This window comes from Nyctibius grandis, chromosome 10 (genome assembly GCF_013368605.1).
Source record: "Nyctibius grandis isolate bNycGra1 chromosome 10, bNycGra1.pri, whole genome shotgun sequence".
Taxonomy (NCBI): domain Eukaryota; kingdom Metazoa; phylum Chordata; class Aves; order Nyctibiiformes; family Nyctibiidae; genus Nyctibius; species Nyctibius grandis.
Genome location: NC_090667.1, coordinates 23,177,246 through 23,199,050, shown reverse-complemented (window position 1 = coordinate 23,199,050; position 21,805 = coordinate 23,177,246). Strand labels below are relative to the sequence as shown.

At 57.6% G+C, this 21,805-nt stretch overlaps 1 protein-coding gene across 1 annotated transcript in view; it reads right to left on the bottom strand.

Moving 5' to 3' along the window:
• The window catches only part of PLXNA1 (plexin A1), a 121,623-nt gene that overhangs the window by 78,154 nt on the left and 21,664 nt on the right, over nt 1–21,805 (bottom strand). The window contains exon 3 of the mRNA XM_068409722.1: nt 21,126–21,308. Within this exon, the coding sequence (XP_068265823.1) occupies nt 21,126–21,308 (183 nt within the window). The remainder of the gene's footprint in view (nt 1–21,125; nt 21,309–21,805) is intronic.

Genomic DNA, 21,805 nt, shown 5'->3' with positions numbered 1-21,805 from the left:
TGCAAAATGGAAGGTAGGCGCAGAAAAAGCACACAGCAAAATGGGATGAGGACCTCCTCACTGCATCTCACTGTTGCCCTCCATGTAGTAAAAAGCCCTGGGTGACAGCAGTGAAGGGAAGAACACATCACAGAAACACAGGATTATTATTTTCCCCGTTTATTAATTACTGTAGGCATCCCAAGCGTCCCAGCAAGCCCCAGGCGTGCTGAAGCCATGGCAATGTGTCACCTTCCTGGCTCCCACGGGACTCGGACTGCATGTGATCAGCCCAGGGCGAGTTAATACCTAAATAACCCAGAGAAATCCCTGGGAAGAAAGCTTTTGCCTGAAGGATTCAATGCTCCATTTTCCAAACAAAAGCCATCCCTTCACTGCCAAGACACCAGCTCCTCCAAGGAGACCACATCCTTCTGCCCCATGGGGAACAGCCCAGATCTTTGGCTACCAGTCTTCTGCGATGCACAGCCCATTGCCCTGGCTGGCAAGCAGAACAGACCCATCGCCGCCATCCCCAGTCTCCCCAGAGTTTAGAAGTTACTATTTCTCCCGCAAATCTGAAGCACCACTTATTTTCCTCCTGACAATGCTGCTTAGCTCAACAGGGCAGCACAAGTCCCCCTTCCCAAGCCTCACCACACTTCTGACCATGAAACCAGACTAAGATAATCCCAACACAAATGCCGAGGGCTTGTCCCACTACCCTCACCCTCCTGGCTGCTTGGGACATGCCTCAGCCAGGGGCGCAAACACCCGCAGCCTGCCAGACCCCCTTTCCACATCTCCGTCAGGGGATCCCAAAATGCAGGGAGGAGGTAGCGGGGCTTCAGCAGGGATGTGGTGGGGAGGAAGGACAGGCTTCGGGGGCTGCAGCACAGCTGGAGATCAGCTGGATCCTTCCTTCCCCCTCGGCTCCAGGAAAACAGCTGCTTCCTTCCTGGTCCCTACAACAACACAGCAGAAAGAGAGGAGCTGCCTGAGGACAAGGCAGGGGCCGTGGGTCTTGCAAATAGAGGAGCCAGTGACGGGAAAAGCCCACACAGGGGAGGCTGCGGAGGGACGGACCCCAAGGAGGGGGGATCTGCTTCAGGGTACCCCCTCATTCAGGTCCCCTCCCACCCCAGCACCCACACCAGCAGCCCCACGCACAGATTCAGCATCAGCCAAGCCCCCATTTCAGCGGGGCTGACCGTGCAGGGCATCATGGCTTGTGTCTGGATTCATCCATCCATCAGACTCCAAAGCCTTCTGCAGCCCCATCTCGGCAGTCCCCAATCCATTCAGCTCCAGCCATTGTTGCCACAGCGTGCAAGCAGAAAGCCATTTGCTGCAGCAACACATTGCAGCGAGGGGGATACAAGAGGAACTAAATCTGCTGCCCGTTCACCTCCACCCGGGGAGGACATCACCGACTGCACGGGGGGATTCGGCTTCACCGGTTTAACACTGGGGCTTTGATCCCTTCCTACAGATCAGGTCTCTTGTTACCACAGATCTGGGCTGTCCTGGTGCTTTCTCTCCATGGACAAATCACACCAGACTGCCCAGGAGAAGCTGATAAGCAATACATGATCAGGGTCTAAATATTGTGACAACATCAAATATGAACACCCAGCAGAGGCAGCAGGACTGGACACGCAGAACCACTTACAAACTCTACGACAAAATCATACATGGCATGATGTACTTGATGGGAACATAACCCACAGCATCAGGAGGTGGAAAGTTACAGCCATGCTTTTTTTTTTCTTTTTAGATCAACATCTCCCCTGTTGACAGGCCACGATCAAAACTCCAGGCTCTGCCTTTCGTCCTCAAACAGTCCCTGCTCCAAACACAAGCACCTCCAAGATTAGAGAAGAAATCTTCCGCCACTCCATGCCCGGTGTTCCCGGCGATAACAGCCAGCTAAGCCTGGCTTCGGGCTCAGCACACCAGAGAGAGCCTGCAAATATTTTGCTTCAAATACACTCAGACCTTCTCGCTCGCTCCACCGTGAGCTCTTGAAGTGTTTGCTAAATTCCTTGCTCTCACATTTCATTTGCATTTTAAGGCTTCATTCCCACACCCTAAACCTCTGGCCCTCCTACAGCATCTCCAGCCCCAAGCGTTCCCCAAGAGCCGCATCCCTGCCTACACCGTGCCCTGCTCGGCAGCTCCGTAAGGCCAGGGGAAAGCTACGGGGTCGTGGCTCCCCAGCACACAGAACATGGAGGGATGAGAACCACTTCTCTGCAGCAGACGCTCCATTCAAAACCCAGATGAAAATTAGGCTCTTCAGTCTGCAGATAGGAGCAATTTCGAAGGAGAGATTGAGAAGATTTAAATATAGAGATTGCTTTCCCTAAGGATGCTGCTAGAGATATTTAAGAGCTCAGGTTTTACACAGCATGGATTTCCTCTGGCACCAATGCAGAACTCCCCGCCCTGCTCCTCCAGACAGCAATCCCTTCTTCAGGTTATCAGGGAACACCGGGTCCCATCGGCTAACGCAGAGCACGACAGCAACCACAGGGCTCACACAGGAGGTAAACTGGGGTGCAGGGGGGCTGGAGGCCACACCGAGCTGTCCAGGTACGACAGCACCCAGCCACAAATCGTCGTAACCCCAGCTCTTGCAGGTCCGTGCAATGGGAAACTGAGAGCCCGGCTAACTTCTTAAAAAATTACGCCTGGGGATGCAGCGGCGCTGCGCTCTGACAGCCCGGCTCTTGCTAAGACCAGACCAGAGCACACACCACATCCAAAACCAAGTTCTCAGAAGATCTTTGAGGAACACTTGCCACCCTCCCCACCACTGCCAGGGGACCTCAAGCTGAGCTGCCACCCGCCACGACTTGCCAGCACCGTGGCCAAGGAGCTGCTCGCAGCCAGGGATGCAGGTTGGCACCCGGCAGCCCGGCAGGAGACAGGCAAGGTTGGTCAAACCTCACCAACCTGATGCTGAAGGGAGCGGAGATGGGGACGGGCAGACAGCCCCCAGATAAACAGCTTTATCCTGAGATGCAACCTTGGCAGGCACCCATCACATGCCTGAATATCTGTAGAGGGAGGCCAAGGGGTGGGAAATGATGTTAATTAAAGTTTTAATTACTGTAACCAAACGAGTAGTATAATTACTTTATTCTCACAGAGACTTCAAACTGATTAAGGACCACGTGCGCAATCTTCGGGTTGATGTGGTTTTTAATTAAACGTGCCGTCAAAGATGGTGAGAGGGGCAGGCAGGACGATGGCTCGGCCCTGCCTGCTCCTGCCTGCACCCCCCAGAGACCTCGGGCGAGGAAGGAGCCCAGGCTGGCAGAGACACGAAGGTCAAGAGCAGCAACTGGTGCAAAAGGCCAAAGATAGCTGCTTTGGGAAGAGTGAAGCTGGTGGGATGCACACAGGTGTCTCAAAGAAGCTCCTCTCCTATACATCGGCCATCAGCTTCACACACCCCCAAAACATCTATCTGTACAAACATCTCCTAAACAACCCCGCACGGGCCCCGAAAATATTAATGAACTGGTGCTGCCAACTGGAGGGAATGATTAAAAAACAATTTTGCAGAGGTATCCTTTTCAAATAATAATAATACTAAAAGACAAAGCAGTAGAAATTAAATTCCCAGTCCCCTACCTCAAATAAATAGTATCAGAATTTGAAATGAGACATAATTACCCCAGCAAGGTTAAAGCTGCTAATGCACGCGGAATACAGAACCACCATCCATCATAATCATATCTCATATCACAGCCATTATTTATAATTAGGAGGCACGGTTTAAAAAACACATAAAGACGCCCATGCAATGCAGTACTTCTTCTGTTATTGCTCCTGGAGGGCCAATCCTGCCCCGATTTGTGGAGTCCAGGATCAGGCAAAAGTAATTCCCCAAAACCCCCAAAAGTCATTCCCAAAAAGCTCCTTGCGGGAATGGAAACCCACCCCAGCCCACCCGCGAGCCCTGCTGAAGCACCGGGCTGGCGGCAGCGGGACACAGCCGGGCTGTGCTGGATCCCTCCCAGCCATTTCAATCTCAGCAGGTTCACAAGGCATCCACAGCCCTTCTCCCCTCACTATACTGAATTTATTTTCTTTCTTCCCCAAATGCCAGAGCAGGAAGAGCAGAGCAGAGCAGACACCAGAGCCACATACCCGCTCACCGAGGCCACGGCCAACCTGCTGGGCTTCGCCCGGGCTGTCTCGGCTGCTGGGTGGTTTGTCACCTATTTTTAAAACCAAGTAACAAGTTATAGCAGAAGCTGGGGAAACCAAAAGCTAACCCCAAGGCTGCTGAGAGCTGCCCTCCTTTGAAGTGCAGGCTTTGCAGGTTGCCTCCACATCCCAGTGAAATATTAACAAGCTCCCAGCAAAGCAGGAGGAAATGACCCTAAATATATTCTGGGGAAGTCCGCAGTCCGCGGTGCCTACACAGCCCAGCCCAGCTCTCGAGGTACCGACCTCCAAATCCCTTCTCCTCACAGCAACGAGGAGCAGTGAGTCCGCAGCCCCGCAGGAACGTGCAGAAGTTCCAGTGCACCCACATGCGCCGACGCCAGAGCAAAGCCCTTGCACGGAAAAGCACAAAACACCGGGACGTGGTGGGGCAGGCAGCTGGTTCAGAGCCCCGAGTCTGGGAGAGGAGGCCTTGCACCCTTCGGTGGCAAACTAGAAAGCAACAGCGGTTGGAGAGGGTGTCGTGGGGACACAGAGCCGTGATGGCAGAGGCTACAGCAAAAGGGATGGGACCGCGGAAAGAACAGACACAGGCATGCACACGCATGTGTACATCTGAGCTACGGTGGTTATGGAGATGGAAAAGCAAGCTGGGATAAGGACGGGGAGAGCTGAGGCACAGCCAGAGGCACAAGCCCCCAGCAGAAGCAGCCCTGACAAGGAGCTCAGCCCCACCGCCGGCTGAAGCGGCCCAGGGGAAACAGCCGAAGCTGGCTCGCCCTGCCAGCCTCATGACTCTTACTCACAAGCAGAGCTGCACTTTCTCAGAAGTTTCATTAAGCCATAAAACAAGAAAAAAATAACAAGGAAGGAAAAAAAAAAAAAAAATCAAGAAAAAGCCAGCTCGCAGATGCACGTACAAACACACGCTCTCCAGAACCCAGGAAACATGTTTCTAATGATGGTTGCTGCAAATACACTGAAACACCAGCTGGAGTTTCCAGCCAGGGTCCCCTTACCCGCAGTGCCACATTCCTGCAGCACGAGGGGACAACAGGCACGGGGAGTAGCTGGCAGGTGGGCAGATGCAGAGAGAGGGGCTCTGTGAGAGCAGCAGCGTGCTGCTGCCGCCACGGAACAGGAGATGAGACTTTTTGGGGTCAGCCACCATGTCCACCCGGCTGTCAGCTCTCCGGGGCAGGATGTCCTCTCGCATTGTGGGCACCAGCCTACGCGCCCCATCATGAATGATCACTCTGACCTCCGGGGCTGCATGCAGGGCATGTGGGGCATCTCTTGGGCTTGCCCTGAGCATTTTCCAGCTCCTCCTCTATCTCACACAGCCAGCGTGCTGCCCAACATGCCAAGGATCAGGCCAGTCTTGCAGGATCGGATAAGTTTGGGAAAGACCACCTCGGGATGCCAGAGAAGGGATGCTCCCCACGGGGCTAAGGAGGAGGAGTACTACAAAGCCAAAGAGGACTGGGTCGTCCCTTCCCAGACCCCGAAACGGCCATCAGCACCTCGCTACCATCCTTCAGCCATCTCAGCCCCTATGGCACACACCAGAAGGGCTTTTAACATCAGTGGCAGCGAGTTCGCTGCAACCAAAAGGAGCAGAGAGAGGAGGAGGTGCTTTGCAGGATCGGGCAGAGGATCATTATTTGCCCTTCCAAGTGCTGAAAACTAATCCCCTCTTCCCCCCTTTTATCCCATTGAAAACTTGACAGAACCTCCTAGCGCTCTGCAGTTGAACTGGCAGGTCTTAAATTAATTGACTGCAATTTTACACAACAACATGTTTAGCTGTGAGCTGGCCCGCGGCCCGCTTGGCTCGCCACCGCTCCCCAGACACTTTTCAAGCAACCTCCGAAACTTCATAGCACATCTAAGGCGAGGCGAGCAGGCTGCCAACGTGACCCGCTCCCTGCCAAAATCCAGCCCTGCCTCCCCGCGCCCCCTCCCTGACCCTGCTCCAGCTCCTCCAGTGTTCTCCCCCGCTCTCGTTAATGGCTTGTTAAATTATTCTCATCATCTCCGAGGATTTTTGCCCCTCCAAACAGCAAGGAGCATGGGGCAGACTGGGTTACTTCTGTTTAATACCCTGAAGGACGAAGCCCAAAGCAAAAGATAATGACGCAGTAACAGGTCTGCAATGTTCCCATCCAGGGCTGGGTCCTTGGGGTAATGCAAAAAACACACAACCCCAGTGCCCAGGAACAAGACGGCGCCTGCAACCCACCTCCAACCCCCCCAAAAAACAACCACGCTCTTAGGAGAGGCTCTGAGCCGGCATCGCTGCTCGCACGGAGCCTGTCTCCAACCCAGCCCCAGGACGCGGGGCTGGTCCCGGCTCGAGGTCTCCGAGCCTCCCCACGAGCTCCCGCGAGATGCTGCCGCCGACTCGGCCAAGCACGAGCCCCAGCGATGAGTCAGCCCCGGCTCCCAGCCCTAATCTAATCCCGTCCCGGGTGCTGGGCGGCTTTCCAGGGCATGTCCACAACATGAAAGGCGCGCTCTCGCCACACTGCCGGGTCGAGAGCCGGAGGAGGAGAGGGGAGGATCGCTCCGGCTCTGCCTAGGACCCGGGTCGAGCAGCTGATGCTCTTCGAAAGCCAAACTGGGGGTGGGTTGTTTGTGTGATTTCATTGCTTGAACAAACAGAAACATCCTGTATGTGATTAAGAGCCTTTATGAAAAACACACCAGCGCCGAGCCCCGCAGCCGGGGCCAAAGGTACGGCCGCGGCTGGACGGCAGCGCGCAGCAGGGCTCGGCCGTGCCGGGGGGAGCGGAGGTCCGAGGCAGATCCACGCAGCCACAGCATCCCAGGGATGGTTCAGGCCATGCACGGAGACAGACATCGCCCCTGGAAACCATCTCCCCCATAAAACATCATTGTTTTCATGCCAAGCTCCCCAAACCCTCGCTTGCTCCAGGGAGCAAGGGGTGCAGGGCTACCAACAGCCCGCAAGCTGCAGACAACGGCTGCACAGGGAGAGGCAGCCAAGGCGCTAACGTCACTCTGAAGCGTCAGTTCTTTCCTTTATCACCTTCTGCCCCAAGATATCAAAGTACTCTGCACATGCCTATAGCTTGCTCCTCTTTTTTCCCTTTTTCTCCTCCTCAGGCATCGCCATCCGCGGATGGCACAGAGGAGAAAAGGACGGCGCAGGCAGAAGTGAACTGACCACAGTCCACCCCCCCGCAAAAAAAAAGGGAGGACTCCAGCTCCTGCCAAAAACCAGGACTTGCCTGGACTTGTGCAGCTGTCACCTCCACAGCCCCTGCCCTCCACTCCAGCAGAGCTGCCTCTGGGGAGCCGCGCCAGGAAAACACATGCTTTTGTTTAACGAGCACAGGCTGAGGGAGAAAAAAAAGCACTTAAACGTTACACACCCCCCCCCCAAAAAAAGAAAAAAAAAAAGAAAGAAAACTGAAGTTTTGAAGTTGTTTCTCTTTGGCAAGGTTCAAAATAGGGCAAGGTTTTTGTTTTTGCTGGGAGGCTTTAAAAAAAACGTATTTCATCCAAACCATCCTTGAAACATTCTTGACATTTATTACCATAAACTTTTCCTCCAATTAATTGCTTCTACACGACTATCGTTTTCCTGATGAAAAACATCACCAGAAACTTGCAAGCCATTAAAAAAAATGCTCGCTCTCTCTCTGTTTCTCCCTGCTCACAAGCACAAACAGAATTAGGGAGGTAGAGGGGTCAGAAACAAGTTTTGACTCAACAGCCTTGGCCGGCGAGAGCTGCCACCCGTGGCAGAGACGCCGAGGGCACGGCTCAGAGCTCACTAAGTGCTTGTAAAAATACCCTGGCTCCGCGGGTACCCAGTACCACCTCTGGCACTGACTCAAAAGCACATTGGCCCAAGTCAGCCTCAAAATCACATTCTCCGGGACCTGGGCTGAGTTTATAGCCATGGCTTTCGCAGCACGGCGGTGAGGATGCTCACACAAGCACATGGGAGCAGGGGGAAATGAAGCCGAGCACAGGTGAGGAGAGATGCTCCCATCCCAGGAGGGAGGAACCAACAGTCCCCTGGGTGATATGGTGTCGGGGAGGACTGGAGCTGTTTGCATGCTCTCTAATCACTTCCATATGCAAAATTAAGCCCAGGTCTCGTTTCGGCAGCCCAGGCGAGCAGATGTCAGGCAGAAAGGCATTGCCAACTGCAGTCCAAAAGGATGAGGCTGAGGAGGGGAAGGCGAGCCGCGATGCTGGGCTCCATGAAGGGGCACAGAAGCAGCCCCTCCACCTCTCCTCAAGCTGGTGGGACGCAGTTGCTCCCCACCTCTGGGATCAGCGGCTAAAAAGGGGACGAGGCGCAGGGGGACACACTCAAGGCACCCCAAGCAGCACACCCCATGGGGACCGCGGGAAGTAGGTGCCATCCCGGCTGTGCCAGCCCCCACACAGCCAGACACGCTGACTCGGCCATACAACCCAGTTACCGCAATTTAACGAGTCCTCCTGCAGATGAGCGGCGGTCCCGCATCATCCCTGGCGTGCTCTTAAGTCACCAAGATGAACCACACTTTGAAGCTTGGGCAAGCACATTCTCCCCCCTATTCCCTCCTCCTCCATCCCCACACCGAAGGTAGCAGGTTTTTGCCCTCTTTTAAAACAAGAAGCCACCAGAGAAAGAAGCCAAACAAGGAGCCCGGCCATCCCGCTTCCCTGCAGCATCGAAGCCAACTCATCCCCGCCGGGAGGAGAGCCCAGGCATCCCGCTCCCAGGTTATCTGCTCCAGCTGCGGGCTCGCATTTTTCCACCGGCAGATCTGGGGGAGGAAGGAGAAGCAGGAAGGAAACCCCCAGCTGAGACGGGGAGTGTTTACCTCACCTGCTAGAAGAGAAATACATCTTTAATTTTAAACGTTGAGCATAAAAACAGATCCCTCGAGGCTCATAAACATACCAGAAAGAGAGGGAGAGTAACACAGAGAAACCCTGAGGAAATAAACGGAGAATTCAATCTGGGAAGTTCCCATCCCTCATGCGGGGTGGGAATCAGCTGGCACGGGCCATGCAGGCGAGGGGCAGGTTTGGGCTTTTCGAGTCTTCCTAAAGGATTTTGCCGATTTCTCACAAATACCATCGCATGCATCACAGAGACTGCTCCCCCTCCTCTGCCACAGGAGCTGCCAGTGCAGAGCGCACCGTGGGAGCCCACCGCCTGCACCCCAGCCCTCCGACCATGCCCAATGCCCCTAAGGTCCTGCGTCCTGACCTCCTCAGCAGGGCCGCGGAGCCTTTCCGCGTGGCTGTGTACATACCAGCCTCGCTAAGACGCCCGTTTTCCATAGCTAATTACAGACACAGTCACCCTGGCCAAGACACCGGCCTATTTTTGGAAGCTTTTGAAGAAAAATAAATACATACATATACACACACACACAAACACATCATAACTGCATCGTATTTTTCCTCCGTGAATTTTTTCAGTTGCATTTTGCTCAACAGCTGCCAGTTAATTTTTGACTGCCGTCAATGGACCTCAAGCTTGACTGCAAGCACCCCTACTGAGTCCAAAATCCACCCTCGGAAGGATTTTGCTGCATCTTTCAGTGACAATTTAGCTTTAAGTCCTGGCTGGGAAGAGCATCACCAGTGACACAAGTTCGGTATAGCTCAGGTTTTGGCAAGGGTTGTGGCTGGGATGACTGGGGGGATGCAAGAGGGCCGGGGAGGATTTCTGCAAGTGAGAAAAACCCTGCTGGAAACACATGGATGCTGCCTCCTTTGGGGTGGGAAACGGGACCACCCCAAAGGAGACGGCATCCATGTCTCTCCAGCTCCCTCCTCCCCAAGCTTTGCCAGAGAACAGCTCACAGATAAATCATCCACACGTACATTTAACACCATCCCTTCATCCGTCACTGCCCCAGCTCCCACCCACGCAGCCCCAGAGGTCCATCGCATCCCACAAGGACACCCAGTTGTCCCCAAAAAGGCAAGGAAGCCCCTTACCTCTGCAGCCACCCGGCCCAGCCAGCAGAATTGCCAGTGTTAAGCCTCCAGCTACAGCAGCACCAGGTTTGTTCTGCGGATGCCAGCACATAATTAAGATCTACAGGGCTCTGTCAATCACCAAGGGGAAAGAAACAGCAGGGAAACCTCCCCTGGGACACAGCAGAAGCCTACGCGTTACTGGTGCCAGGGTGCCTGAGGGATGCCGGCGGGGTGGCACAAATCCAATCCACCCCTGGAGCAAGCAACGGGGCTCTCCACCCTCCAAACTGCCTCTTCTCGCTTGCTTTGCAAACCGTAACCCCTCCACAGACAGCCCAGCGCAGCATCGCTCCTAACTCTGGCTACAAAGGGAACAGCCTCAGAGGATATTGCAACCCTGGAGGCAATCGCTGTTGGGAAGAGCCAGCGCTGCGTGCATGGCAGATGGGGTGCTACAGCATTTGAGGCTTTGATGTGGCACCCCAAAGCAGGGGCTGGAGGAGAAGAGTGTGTTCGCATGGGTCTCCTCGTCCCCAAGAAGCCCTCCAGGATGCACAAGGAAATGGCTCCTCTCTGCTCTCTGCCTGCTTCCCGCCCCTGCCCAGCAGCACCCTCAGGGGACCACGGGGGACAAGAGGTCTCCAGGAGCAGCTGCAGATCAGCAGCAGGATGGCCTGGACCCATCCACTGCCAAACCCTCCCCTGGTGCCCAGCCCGGGGGGGCAATGCCCTGGCCACGCCCTCAGCAAAGGGCTGCCCAGCAGGGACCCCCGCTAAGGGGGCTGGGGGGTGAAGGGACCTTCCCGGGGCTCCAGACAAAGGGGGTGCAAGGGGAGGAAAGGACCAGGAAAGGCAGAGCCTGCAGAGAGCAAGCCCCCTCCTGACCAAAAACACTCCCATTAACCCTTCCCCTCCCAGCCAAACCACAGAGCTTGGACTCACCGGCTCTTGGCCCGCAGTGCAGCAGCGTCGGGGAGCAGGATGGCAAAGCTGCACCCCGAGAGCACACACAGCCTGGGGAGCAGCAGCACAAACCTCCTCCCTTCCCCCGGAGCACCAACCTTTCCCCGGCTCGTCCCCAAAGAGGGACCGACCGCCCGCCCGCAGGATGGACCGGCATCCCCGCTACCCCGGAGCCGCACACAGCCACGCCAGCGCACAAATTGCTTCATTAAATTTCATCACATTAAGCCAGTTTCATGAATTTAACATTGTCCCCGGACTATTGTTTGCCTGAAAATTAAATTACGGTAACATTTGTTGTTTCAACGAGTCTGTCAGTCAGGGACGGTGCTGGAGGGGGGGATGCAGGCGGGGTACGCCAATTCGACAGCGGGGCTCCAGCAAAGGTGGGAAACGCAGCCGTGGCTTCCTTCACGGGGGAGGCAGAAGGGAAGAATTAAGCTAACATGCTGTTTCAACCCAAGCCAACCTCACCAGACACAGAGAGGCAAGCCAAGCTGCCCGGGAAGGGAAAGCATCACCGTTTTGGAGTGGATAAAGGGTCCGATGGGTCCCAGCAGCCACCAGCCAGCACGGCAGAGCACCATCCCGTACCCCTCCAGACCCAGGCTACATCTGCACGAGGAGTTCAGCACAGCACTCCGGGGCTTTTTGATCTTCCCAGATTACAAAGCTTTGCCGTGTACAGGAACACTCTGAAAAACTTCTCATTTATTCTTCCTTTTCCCTTGAGCAGTTCCTCTCTGCAGTATCAGAAACAAAGGTGACAACCTTTCACTTTGTAAAGAAAACCGTCGAGCGAAGCAGACTATAAATAGCACCCAAAACTGACCTGCATCCCCAGCCGAGGGGAATGAAATGAAGACGAGTGAACCAACAGCTTCAAGGTCAGAGAGACTTTTTTTTTTCTCCCTTTGTTCAAGGTCTGGTAATTTTTATCCATGCAGGAGCAACCCAAAATACATCATTAGGGTTGTAGCTCATGAAAACCATGCAGGCTTTTTCAGCCTGGCGTTGTTTCCTTCGCCCGTACGGGGATAACAGCAGGACAGAGATGCTTCCCCCAGCACCAGCTCTGCCAGCACGAACCATCCCCGCACCGAATGTCCCGGCTGTGCCAGTCCTGTCCCGGCACACAGCGACTGACCAATGCTGCCCTCAAGAGCACAAAGCACAGCAAAATTAAAGCGTTATCCGATCATCCTGCCTTTCTCCGCGAGACTGTAGGGATGCTCCCTGCCACCTCAGCCCGCCCTCGGTCCACAGAGAGCCGGCTTGTCACATGGCGCTCGCTCTCTTCCTTCTCTCCAGCTGCTAAATAGCATTAAAAGAACTAAGTAGCCATTAAATAAAACTTTCCCACTATTGCTTCCCATGCAGACAATTGCTCTCGCTGCCACGGGGAGGTTTCATGCTGGTGGCTGGTCCATGGGCGCACAAAGAGCGAGGAGGTGCCAGGATCAGCTCTGGTACAGCACAGGCCACCCAGGGAAAGTGCCTGGGGGCCCCGAAATCCAGTGCCAAACCCCGAACGATGGCACTCTCCCTGCTCATCACATTCTCTACTGCATCCCGCTGCAGCCCCATTCTCCCCTTCCAGTCTCAACCCAACTGCCATGCTAAGGAAAGGGAGAGGGGAGGCTATGGGGAAACCTCCCAGCTTGGAGGCAGCTGGGGAGGGTTCAGGAAGGTTTATTCAGTGCAAAGCCCTTCAACACCACTTCTCTGATCAGTCAGAGGTGAGATACGGGAACCTCAAGGACCCCCCAAAGGGCAGGAGAGGAAGAACATGGGGCTGGTGTGCAGCAGCCGGAGCTACTTCGAGAACTGGTGGGGGCAGGAGAAATAAAAGAGAAAGGCAACATGGAGGAAAATAGTAAGATGGGAAATGTTTCCATTCTGGGTAGAATGGGAATGGAAAGTGGATGCGGTACCTGCGGTCCCTCCCATGGAGTCAGGGCTCTGACGCCCCTCCTGCGGTGCTCTGCCCCGCTACACTGCCCTGGCTCTGCCCACCAGCCTGCTCCAGGTCACCCTCAGCCACACCACTGTGTCCAGTCGAGGGATTAAAACAAGAACCCATCAAACTCATTCCACCATGACGCGCCACCCTATAAAATGCTAAGCATTGTCCTCACTGTGGTGGTCTAAGCCAGGATTAGCACCCACGTCTCCCAAGGCTGCGAGACCCATTTCCTTAACCAGGTGGTACGTCTGCACCCCGGTGCCGCGGCTCCAGCTCCGCTGCCCTTTGATGAGCAGAGCTCTCGGGTATTTGCCCACCCGCGAGGCACACCAGGATTACCAGCGCAGCCCCGATCCCCGGGTTGGTTTGTCCCGTGTCACGCAGGCTAAGTAGGACCCAGGCAAGACGCAGGCTGAGCGCTCCAGTCCTGCCGGACATCAGTCACAGCACACCCCACGCACTTCTCGAGTACCCAGCAGGACAGGGCTTAACTCCTGTCCCCCACCCCGCTGCCCAACCAGGTCAGCCCCCGGAAGAAACAGGGGCACGGGCCCAGGGGTCTGCACCCTTACGACCACCCAGCACCCACCCCAGCTCCTCCACCTCCATATGTCACCCCACGATGCCGATCCTGCAGGGCACCTTCCTGCCGCCTTCCCTGTCAGCACCAGCCTGGCCATTAGCATCTGTTCCTCTGCTCCATTTTAGAACAGCCCATAATTAACAAGGGCAGGGGATAACGGAGGCCAAACAGCAGCTCTTCTGAGCAGCCCGGGGCTGAGCACCATCCCCGTCTGGACCTGCAGTGGAGATTAATGACCCCTGTGTGTATCAAAGCCTCAGAGATGGATGACAGGCTCCAGCAGACACCGAAGGGCAGCTGGAGTCCACATCCTGCATCCCCAAGTGCCACACCGCTCCTCCACCTCCCTCTTGATCCGTGACAGATTTTCCTCCCAGTCTGGAGGGAAGAAGCGGGGAGGTCAGCCCGCAGGGAATGGGGATGGATGACCTTACCCACCGTCACTTCTCTACCCGAGGCAGTGCTGGGACACGCGGGGACCCAGACAACATCGAAACCAGCTTGGCCCCTGCTGAGCACGCATCTTCCCTCCTCCAGCAGGCCATGGACTCAGGGCAAACTCCCCAGGCACCATTAATCTGGGTTAACGGGGCTGCACAAAGGCGAGGCAGGACACCAGCACTGCCCCTGCCTCTCAAACCGCTGCCCTCCTGATGGGCCGAGGGGCTCACTTGTCCTCTCTGTCTTCTCCGCTGTGGTTGGTGGGAGGCCCGGGGTATTCTCCCACCTGAAAAGCCAAAATTAGTCAGTGTTCAAGCCTGTGAATAGGCACAATGGCTCCAACAAGAGGGACCCAACAGAGCTGGGGCCTCCCACCTCATTTCCATCTCAATGGGGTGGCTTTTCACCCTGCCCTGTCCCCATGGGGCCACCGCAGAAGTCCCCAACAAGAGGCGAGGTCCAAAGCAAGAGCTGTGCTCCCGCTCTTCCCAGCGGAATACGGGTCACAGGCAGGGGCCACAGCCGCGCATTTGGGGGCAGAGAGATGCAGAAGAAAATGCTCAGCAGCTTCATGCTTCACCAACCAAACCAACCCCACCACCGGGAGGGAAAACCCAGTGCTCTCTGCTGGCGCTTGCCCCCAGCAACGGGCAAGTCCACATGCCCCTTTTCCTAACGCAGACCCCCAGTGACTCTCTGAGGTTTAGGGGGGCTCAGTGTCCACACCAACGACCCCAAAGCATCACTCTTCCACCTTACTCTCCCAGCACTGCTGAGCCATGGCCACCACTGCCTTACACAGCCCCACAACAACAGCGGCAGGACCAGCAGCGGCATGCAGGCACAAACCCGCAGGCTCTTCCTTTTCCCTTTCCCAGCCCTATTTCCACCCTATTTCCAGGTGGCAGCCCCTGCCATGGCACGGGACGGTCTACAGGGCCTGGCTGCGATGGCGATGCCGCTGCGTTTGGCTGGCACAGGCCTGCCAGCTCCTGAGCACACCCCATGGGGCAGCACGAGCCGGCTCAGGGGGCTGCCCAGAGGCATTTTGCCCTCAAATCCCTTTTTCGGGGTGATTACAGAAGCCAGGTTTGCACCCAGCAGCCCTTTTGAAGACACGGGGTCTTCAGGATTCACCTTGATCCCTGAGCCTCCTCCAGCTTCTGACACGAACCGCTCCCCAAAAGTCACCTTGCCCCGACACCGGCAAAGCCCGGCGGCACCGCTGCCTTACCCGTCAGCAGCTCCGCGGCAGCCAGAGCGGGCTGATGGATGGGGGTTACGCGGCGTGCTGCCTGCGGGCGCCCGGCGCCGGAGCCGGGGGGAGAGGTGAGACATGCACCGTCAGCGCTTTCGGCGGGGAAGGTTGGAGCAGGGCTGGCTGTTGCTGCCTCCCCGGCTGGCCGGGAGCCAGGCTCCCAGCCCTCGCTCACCTGCTGGCTTTGTGTGCGGAGTGGAGCAGATGGGGGGAAAAAAAGGAGGGTTATGGCTTGTGAGTCAAAAAGCCCAGGGGCACAGGGAGGGTGGAGGGAGAGGGAGCCCCCCGACACCTCCTCTCCCTCCCCGAGGCTGCGAGAGCACGCCGGAGCATCCCTCGGGGAGTCAGGAGTGTGGACATGTTCATCCCCATCCATTCCGCACCAGGCAGGACCCCAAACCCCGCAGCGTCCCCCTCCAGGAGTCACTAGAGGATGAAGCTGGCAGCTGCCTGCAGCCCCAGCCCCACCGCCCTGGCCAGTCCCCGAGGCCAACGGTTCACGATGAATTTCTAATTGTTTCCTCCAACAATGAGACATCCTGTTCGGAGCCGGGCGGCTCAACAAAGCCCGACGCAGGCGAGCGGGGCCCCTTCCTGCTGAGCAGGAACGGGGCGATGCCGAGGGCTCCCCGCCACGAGCAGGGGGACGGGGAAGGCTCCGCCGCCCCCTCCCATCCACCCCATCCACTTAACACGCCAGCTCTCCAGCCTCCACCTTGATTAAAACAGCTTAACGACTCCAGCAAGAGCTCTCGAGGGGGCGGGGAGCCGCCGAGAGGTATTTGATGGATTCACTTTGGCAACCGTCGGCTACCTTGTCATGCCAATAAAATTATTGCCGTTGACTGAGGAGAGGTGCGGACGCACGCTCCGAGGAGCGGATCTCCGTCCCGGAGCTGGGCGCAGGCACCCACAGGGGCTGTGTGCCCGTGGGGAGGGGGCAAGGGGTCCCCAGGGGATGGGATGGGGATGGAGCGGGAGAGGGCAGAGGGAAGAGGCAGGAGGAACAAAAGGCCCTTGTGCTGGGCGGCCAGCTGGGGAGAGGCAGCACCACGGGCAGGAGAGGATTCCCAGGGGCTGCGATGGGGTCGATGCTGGGGAAGTTCTCAAGGGTCAGCGTCTGACCCTGCTGGGGCCAGGGCAGGCTTCACACCCCACATCTGCCCCCCTCAAAAAGCCTGCCGAGGCGCAGGCAGTGAGTAGGGTAGCCAGCAGCGGGGTCACATGGGGGGCCAAGCCCTCCTGGGCACTCCGAGAGCTGGATTTCATGCACCGAGACACAAAGGGCCCCTTCTGAGCCAGAGCCGCTTACCCGAGCACTAAGCAGAGGGTGATGCGAAAGGACCCGCAGGGATGGGGACCGGCAGAGCGGGCAGGGAGCCTGATGGCTTCTCCTTGGAAGGAGAGCTCACGTGGACCACGATCAGGTCATGCATCACACCCAAGAGGCTGACACATGGTGGCTTTTGTGACGGGAAGAGAGCCAGCAGGCAACAGCAACATTCCCGAAAAGCCCCCGGTCAGCAGCTCTCCCTCCCCACAGCACCTATTTGCGGGTCGTACTGCCCAGGCACACCAAGGGCTGTGAACGCACCGAAGCACCCTTCTCCAAAGCTCTAAGAGAACCCTACTCTACGCGGGTGCCTCCATGGGCTGCCCAACCTGGTCGCCCAAAGCACCCCCATCTCCCTGCCCTGGGCAGGACAGGGGCTGCACGGGAGCCCCTCGACCCTCGCCAGGACAGGAGAGGAGAACTGCGTCCCGTTCTGGAGGGATGGGGATGACCCATTTAGCGTGAGGAGTTTATTTATTATTATTATTATTATTAAAGTAGAGAAGCCAAAGAAGCCAGACGTGGGGCCGGTTCAGCTGTGCTTTCCGTGGGAGAGAATAAACAAGCTACAGCAAGCACGAGCCCCGGGGCGGGGAGCAGATTCCTGATGGAGACACGTCCTGATGCATTCACACCCGAGGCCAGCCAGTTTCAGGACAGGGCAGGGAGCTGCAGGGATTACGGTGGCGACTGGACAGCCAGACAATCCCCAAAAAACGAGAGCTCAGCTGGCTGTGAGGGACACGTAGTCCGATGGTATCCTGGCTGGGATGCACTGGCTGCACCATCCCACGACCATGCCCGCCTTAGGGATCTCCAGTGTCTGGAGCCCCCATGGTGCTGGGTACGTCCCGCGGGGCTGGGGCAGGAGGCACAGCTCACAGCCCCCTTGCTCCGCAGCAGCCGGGGGACGGCAGCAGGAAGGGAGCCACTTCGAGGGAAGAGCTCAGCTCACCCCCCTAGAAATAACCAGGCGGCACCCAAAACTGGGTCAACCCACAAGGGCCACACCGGAGCTCAGCAGAGCCCTAAGGCGGTGCCTGGTTTGCATAACGAGGAGCAGATGGCAAGCTAAGGAGGGCAGCCCGGTCTCTGCACTGCACCGCCCAGGATGCCCCACTGCCCCGGCTCCGAGCTGCCAGCCCAGCACAGGTCAGTTACTGGGAGGGGGCTGCACCATCAGCAAACCCCCTCCAGCACCATCCTTCCCTCTCTCCATACAACACCTGAAGTACACCCCAAATCCAGTCCTTGGCACACGCAGGTTAAGAGGCGACTGTGGGTGCAGTGTCGAACGGGCCTTCCCAGCATGTGACTGAGCACTCCCATCGCAACTACACACCCAGCTTTCTGTCCACCCCAAAAATAGGAACAACCTGGGAAAATGACAGCCGCCCAATAAAGACTGTCAAACAAGGATGGGTGGTTTCCAAGACAGACCCGGGCATTAGGAAGCAAGTCTTGCTTCCCCTATGCAAACACCCCCTGGACATCCCCACTGCAGCGTGCTCACAGCTCGTGTCCCCATGTCACTTCCCCATCCGCAGCACCCTCAGACCACGGGGTGCAAGGCCGGGTCCCTGACGCACCAGCTCGGGAGGGCAGAGGACGTGGCTCACCGCCAGCCCCGCATTGCTCACCCGGGCAGTGGCAGGAGTTCGCCACGCTCCCCAATCCCATCACTGCTGGCACGGAGGGCAGCGAGCACGTGGGGCCGAGGGCTTTCCAAGCCTGGCCTCTCTGCATAACTCAGGGCCAGCCAAAGATAACCGTCTGCCCGGTAATGCCGCAGGGACAGGCTGAGAGGGGGCTGCCATGGGCTTTGCTGCTGCGACCCGCTCAGCATCCCAGGGGTCCTGCACCTCCATCCCCCCCCGGCGCCTCCCCATCCCAGCCCACAGCCCGTCCCACAGCCAGTTTTGCAAATCTGACATTGCTTGCAATGTCCTTCCACCCCCCGACACGAGGGTCTCCCCGCAGCTGTGGCGGCAGCAGGTGCTGCCCAGCACCCTGGCCTCGCGGCGGCAACTGCCGGCGGCAGGGCTGGGGAGAGGCTGCGGGGCCGCCGGAGGCTCGCGTGGCTTTTTCGGGGGGACAAAGGGAGGCTCTGTCTGCACGCAACAGCCTGGACAAATGCTGGGCGCGGGAGCTGCCATCCAAGGAAAATCCAGACGCGGCGGTGACTCTGCCCTGACCTTACCCCAGCCCAGATGGTGGGATCGGTGCCCCCTCGGCAGAGCAGCAGCCATTACAGGGCTCCTGGGGATGGGGAGGGGAGCACCCAGCTGTCGGCACAGCCCTCCCGCCCCTAATGAGATGCCGGGGGTGCCGGCGAGGGCAGAGGGGACTGGCAGGAGGGCAGAGAAGCCATGAGGCTGCACCCAGCCTTACGTGGGTGCTTGCCAAAGGGACGGTGGGAAACGCCAACGGCTTAAAAGCAGGGGGATTGCAACCGCTGCTGATGGATGCACCCCTCCTGCACCCTCTGCCTGGGGCAGCCGCCTCGGCCACGCTCTGCTGTACCCCTGCCAGGCATCCCATCCCCTGGTTGGGACACATCGGCACCACTCGGGGACAGGTCAGCAGCCCCCCAGGCAGCGGGGAGCCCTCCCCTGCCTCCGGCAGCCAGGCAGCAGGATCAGGTCGCTGCTGAGGCAGTGCTTTGCCAGGCCAGACGAGGAGGGGCCGCCACAGAAAGGCTGGGCTGCGCACCCCAAGGTCACAGCAGGGGATGAGGCAGGGACCTGGCGGCGCAGGGCTCGGAGCCTGCACAGTGCTCCCACGCTGCTACCCGAGAGCTCTGCGACCCCAGGGGTTCTGGGGGCTCCAGGCAGGACGAGCCTACAAAACCTGCCCGGCGTCCCAGTGCTGGGACAGGACCAAGACCCACCTCTTCATTCCCCATGGAGCTCCTGCTCCGTGTCCTCGTGCCCTGCAGGGCCAGAGAGCCAGACCAACTCTTTGGGGCACCGAGTTTAGAAACCAGCAAAAAGGAAGCTGGGGAAAGCCCTGCAGCAGAGGAGGACACTCAAACCACACCTGGGCTCCAAGTCCTGGCCTCAGCCATGACTCTGTAGCATGCAGCCCCCACCCCAGCCAGACACCCACCCCAGCCAGCCGCTTGCAAGTAGCTCTGAAGGTGCAAACACCAGAGACAAACTGAAAAAAGGAGAGAGAGGAAAAAACAAATCTGCTGTGTAAAAAACAACTGCCAGCCCCTCCAGATAAATAAGGAACTAGAGGTGTAACACTGTCCCCATGGCTTTGTGAACCCTCCTCCCACACGTTCCTTCCTTCCCCCATCTCCATTGAAAACCTCCCATCTGGAGCCCAGCGGCAGGAGAAGCCGCCAGCAACGTGACACCGGTCCCTCCAGATCCCTCATCGATCCAGAAGGGAGGACGAGCTGCCTCCGTCAGCTCCCCACAGCCCTGCTCAGCCCTGGCACCGCTGTGCCACCCCCCAAGGACCGCAGAAAGCCAAGCAGAGGATGTGGGGCTGGCGAGGACCACCAGCATCCTGCCCCCCACCTCAACACGTGCTGCCCATGTCCTCCCTGCCCCTAAACACACTGCTAATAGGCAGGGCTGCAGGCAGCTCAGGGGTCAAGGGGGAACACGGGCAGGATGAGTGGGACATATGGGGACTATCACCCGCAATGGCATCCTGCTCCCGATCCCTGCCAGGGAGGCCACCCTGCCTCCTCCAAGGCACCCTGACCAGCACAGATCAGAAGAAGCACAAATGCAGGGTGCTGTGCCCAGGACGGGGTGCTGGAGCACCTCGCAATCCACAGAGCAATGGGCCAGACCCCCCAGCCTAGCCCTGGTCCTCCTGCCCCTGGCAGGGACCATACCAGGACCTTCACGCTGCCTTGGGCTGAGGATGCAGTTAATGCAAGCTGTGTTTACACAGGGCAAGTACAGCTGTAATTATAGGCACGATGTTATGATAACAGGAAATCCGTGCCCTGTGGAGATGCAGGCAGAGAAAGGCACGCACAGAGCTATTTGCTAATCGCCACCAACAAGCAGCCTTTTGTGCCGTGGCGGGGTATGGGAAGAGAAGTCTTCCCCGCGCTGGGCTTGAGCCATCAGCACCCACCTCCACCCACCCTGCCCAGGTCAATGGCACAGCCATATGGACCCAGACAGAGCCCACCCCGTGGCAGCTACAGGGCAAACCCACCTGCCCTGAGACCCAACGGGACAGGCTGTGATCCACCAGCAGCCAGGACTCAACCTCCCTAGGTTATAACTCTTCCAAAAGACAGAGGTTTTGTAAATTTGGTTGGCAGAGAGAAGTAAGGGGAAATTGCCCCTCACTGGCCCTTTGCACGTTACCCTCAGTATATCACGTCATGCTATGATGGAGGCACAGCCCTTCCTGTACCTCCAAAGGGCTGGCAAGGCAAGTGGTCATCCCTCCCCGTCAGCATCACTGAGGACTTTCCTACCTTTTTGATCTTCCCGCTCCGCGTGCCCGCAAAGACGACAGTCTGTCCTCTGTAGTCGTAGGCAGCCACCGAGGTCATCCCATCCTCCTTATCCACAAAGAGCGGGGTCCCCTCGATGGTGACGGTCCCGCCCAGTGGCTGGTTAAAATCCTGGCCACAGAAATTGTCATCAATCTGCAGTGGCTGTCGGAAGAAAACAGAGCAGAGATGAGCTTTTTGCCAATGCCTCGACATGCTGGACCTCCCAGATGGCCATCAGCCATCATCTCCCACCTCCACCCCATGGGCTACAGCAGCTTCGGCAGCCCCATCCCTTGCCCCTCCTGTTCCAGCCATCCCACCTCACCAGCCAAGGGAAGGGATGAGCTGATGCTTCCCTAAAATTCCCTACGCTCTGACGTAAGGCACTTGGGATCCATCCAAGGCATGCAGCCCCTCTCTGCATCTGAACAAGCTTTGCAGACCAAGACCAAGGCTCTCGGTCCTCTGCATCTTACAGAGCAGCACTTACAAGCCCAGCGGGAGCCAGCACAGCATCCCCCCTCCCCTCCATCCCCGCTCCCCCACCTCACACAACACGTGGGATGCCGGCACGAGCTCCCCAACACACACACCCCCCTCTCCTCCTCACCCCGGCGCTAGCTTCAAAAAGAAAATGGCTTGGCAGTAAGGCAGGAGGG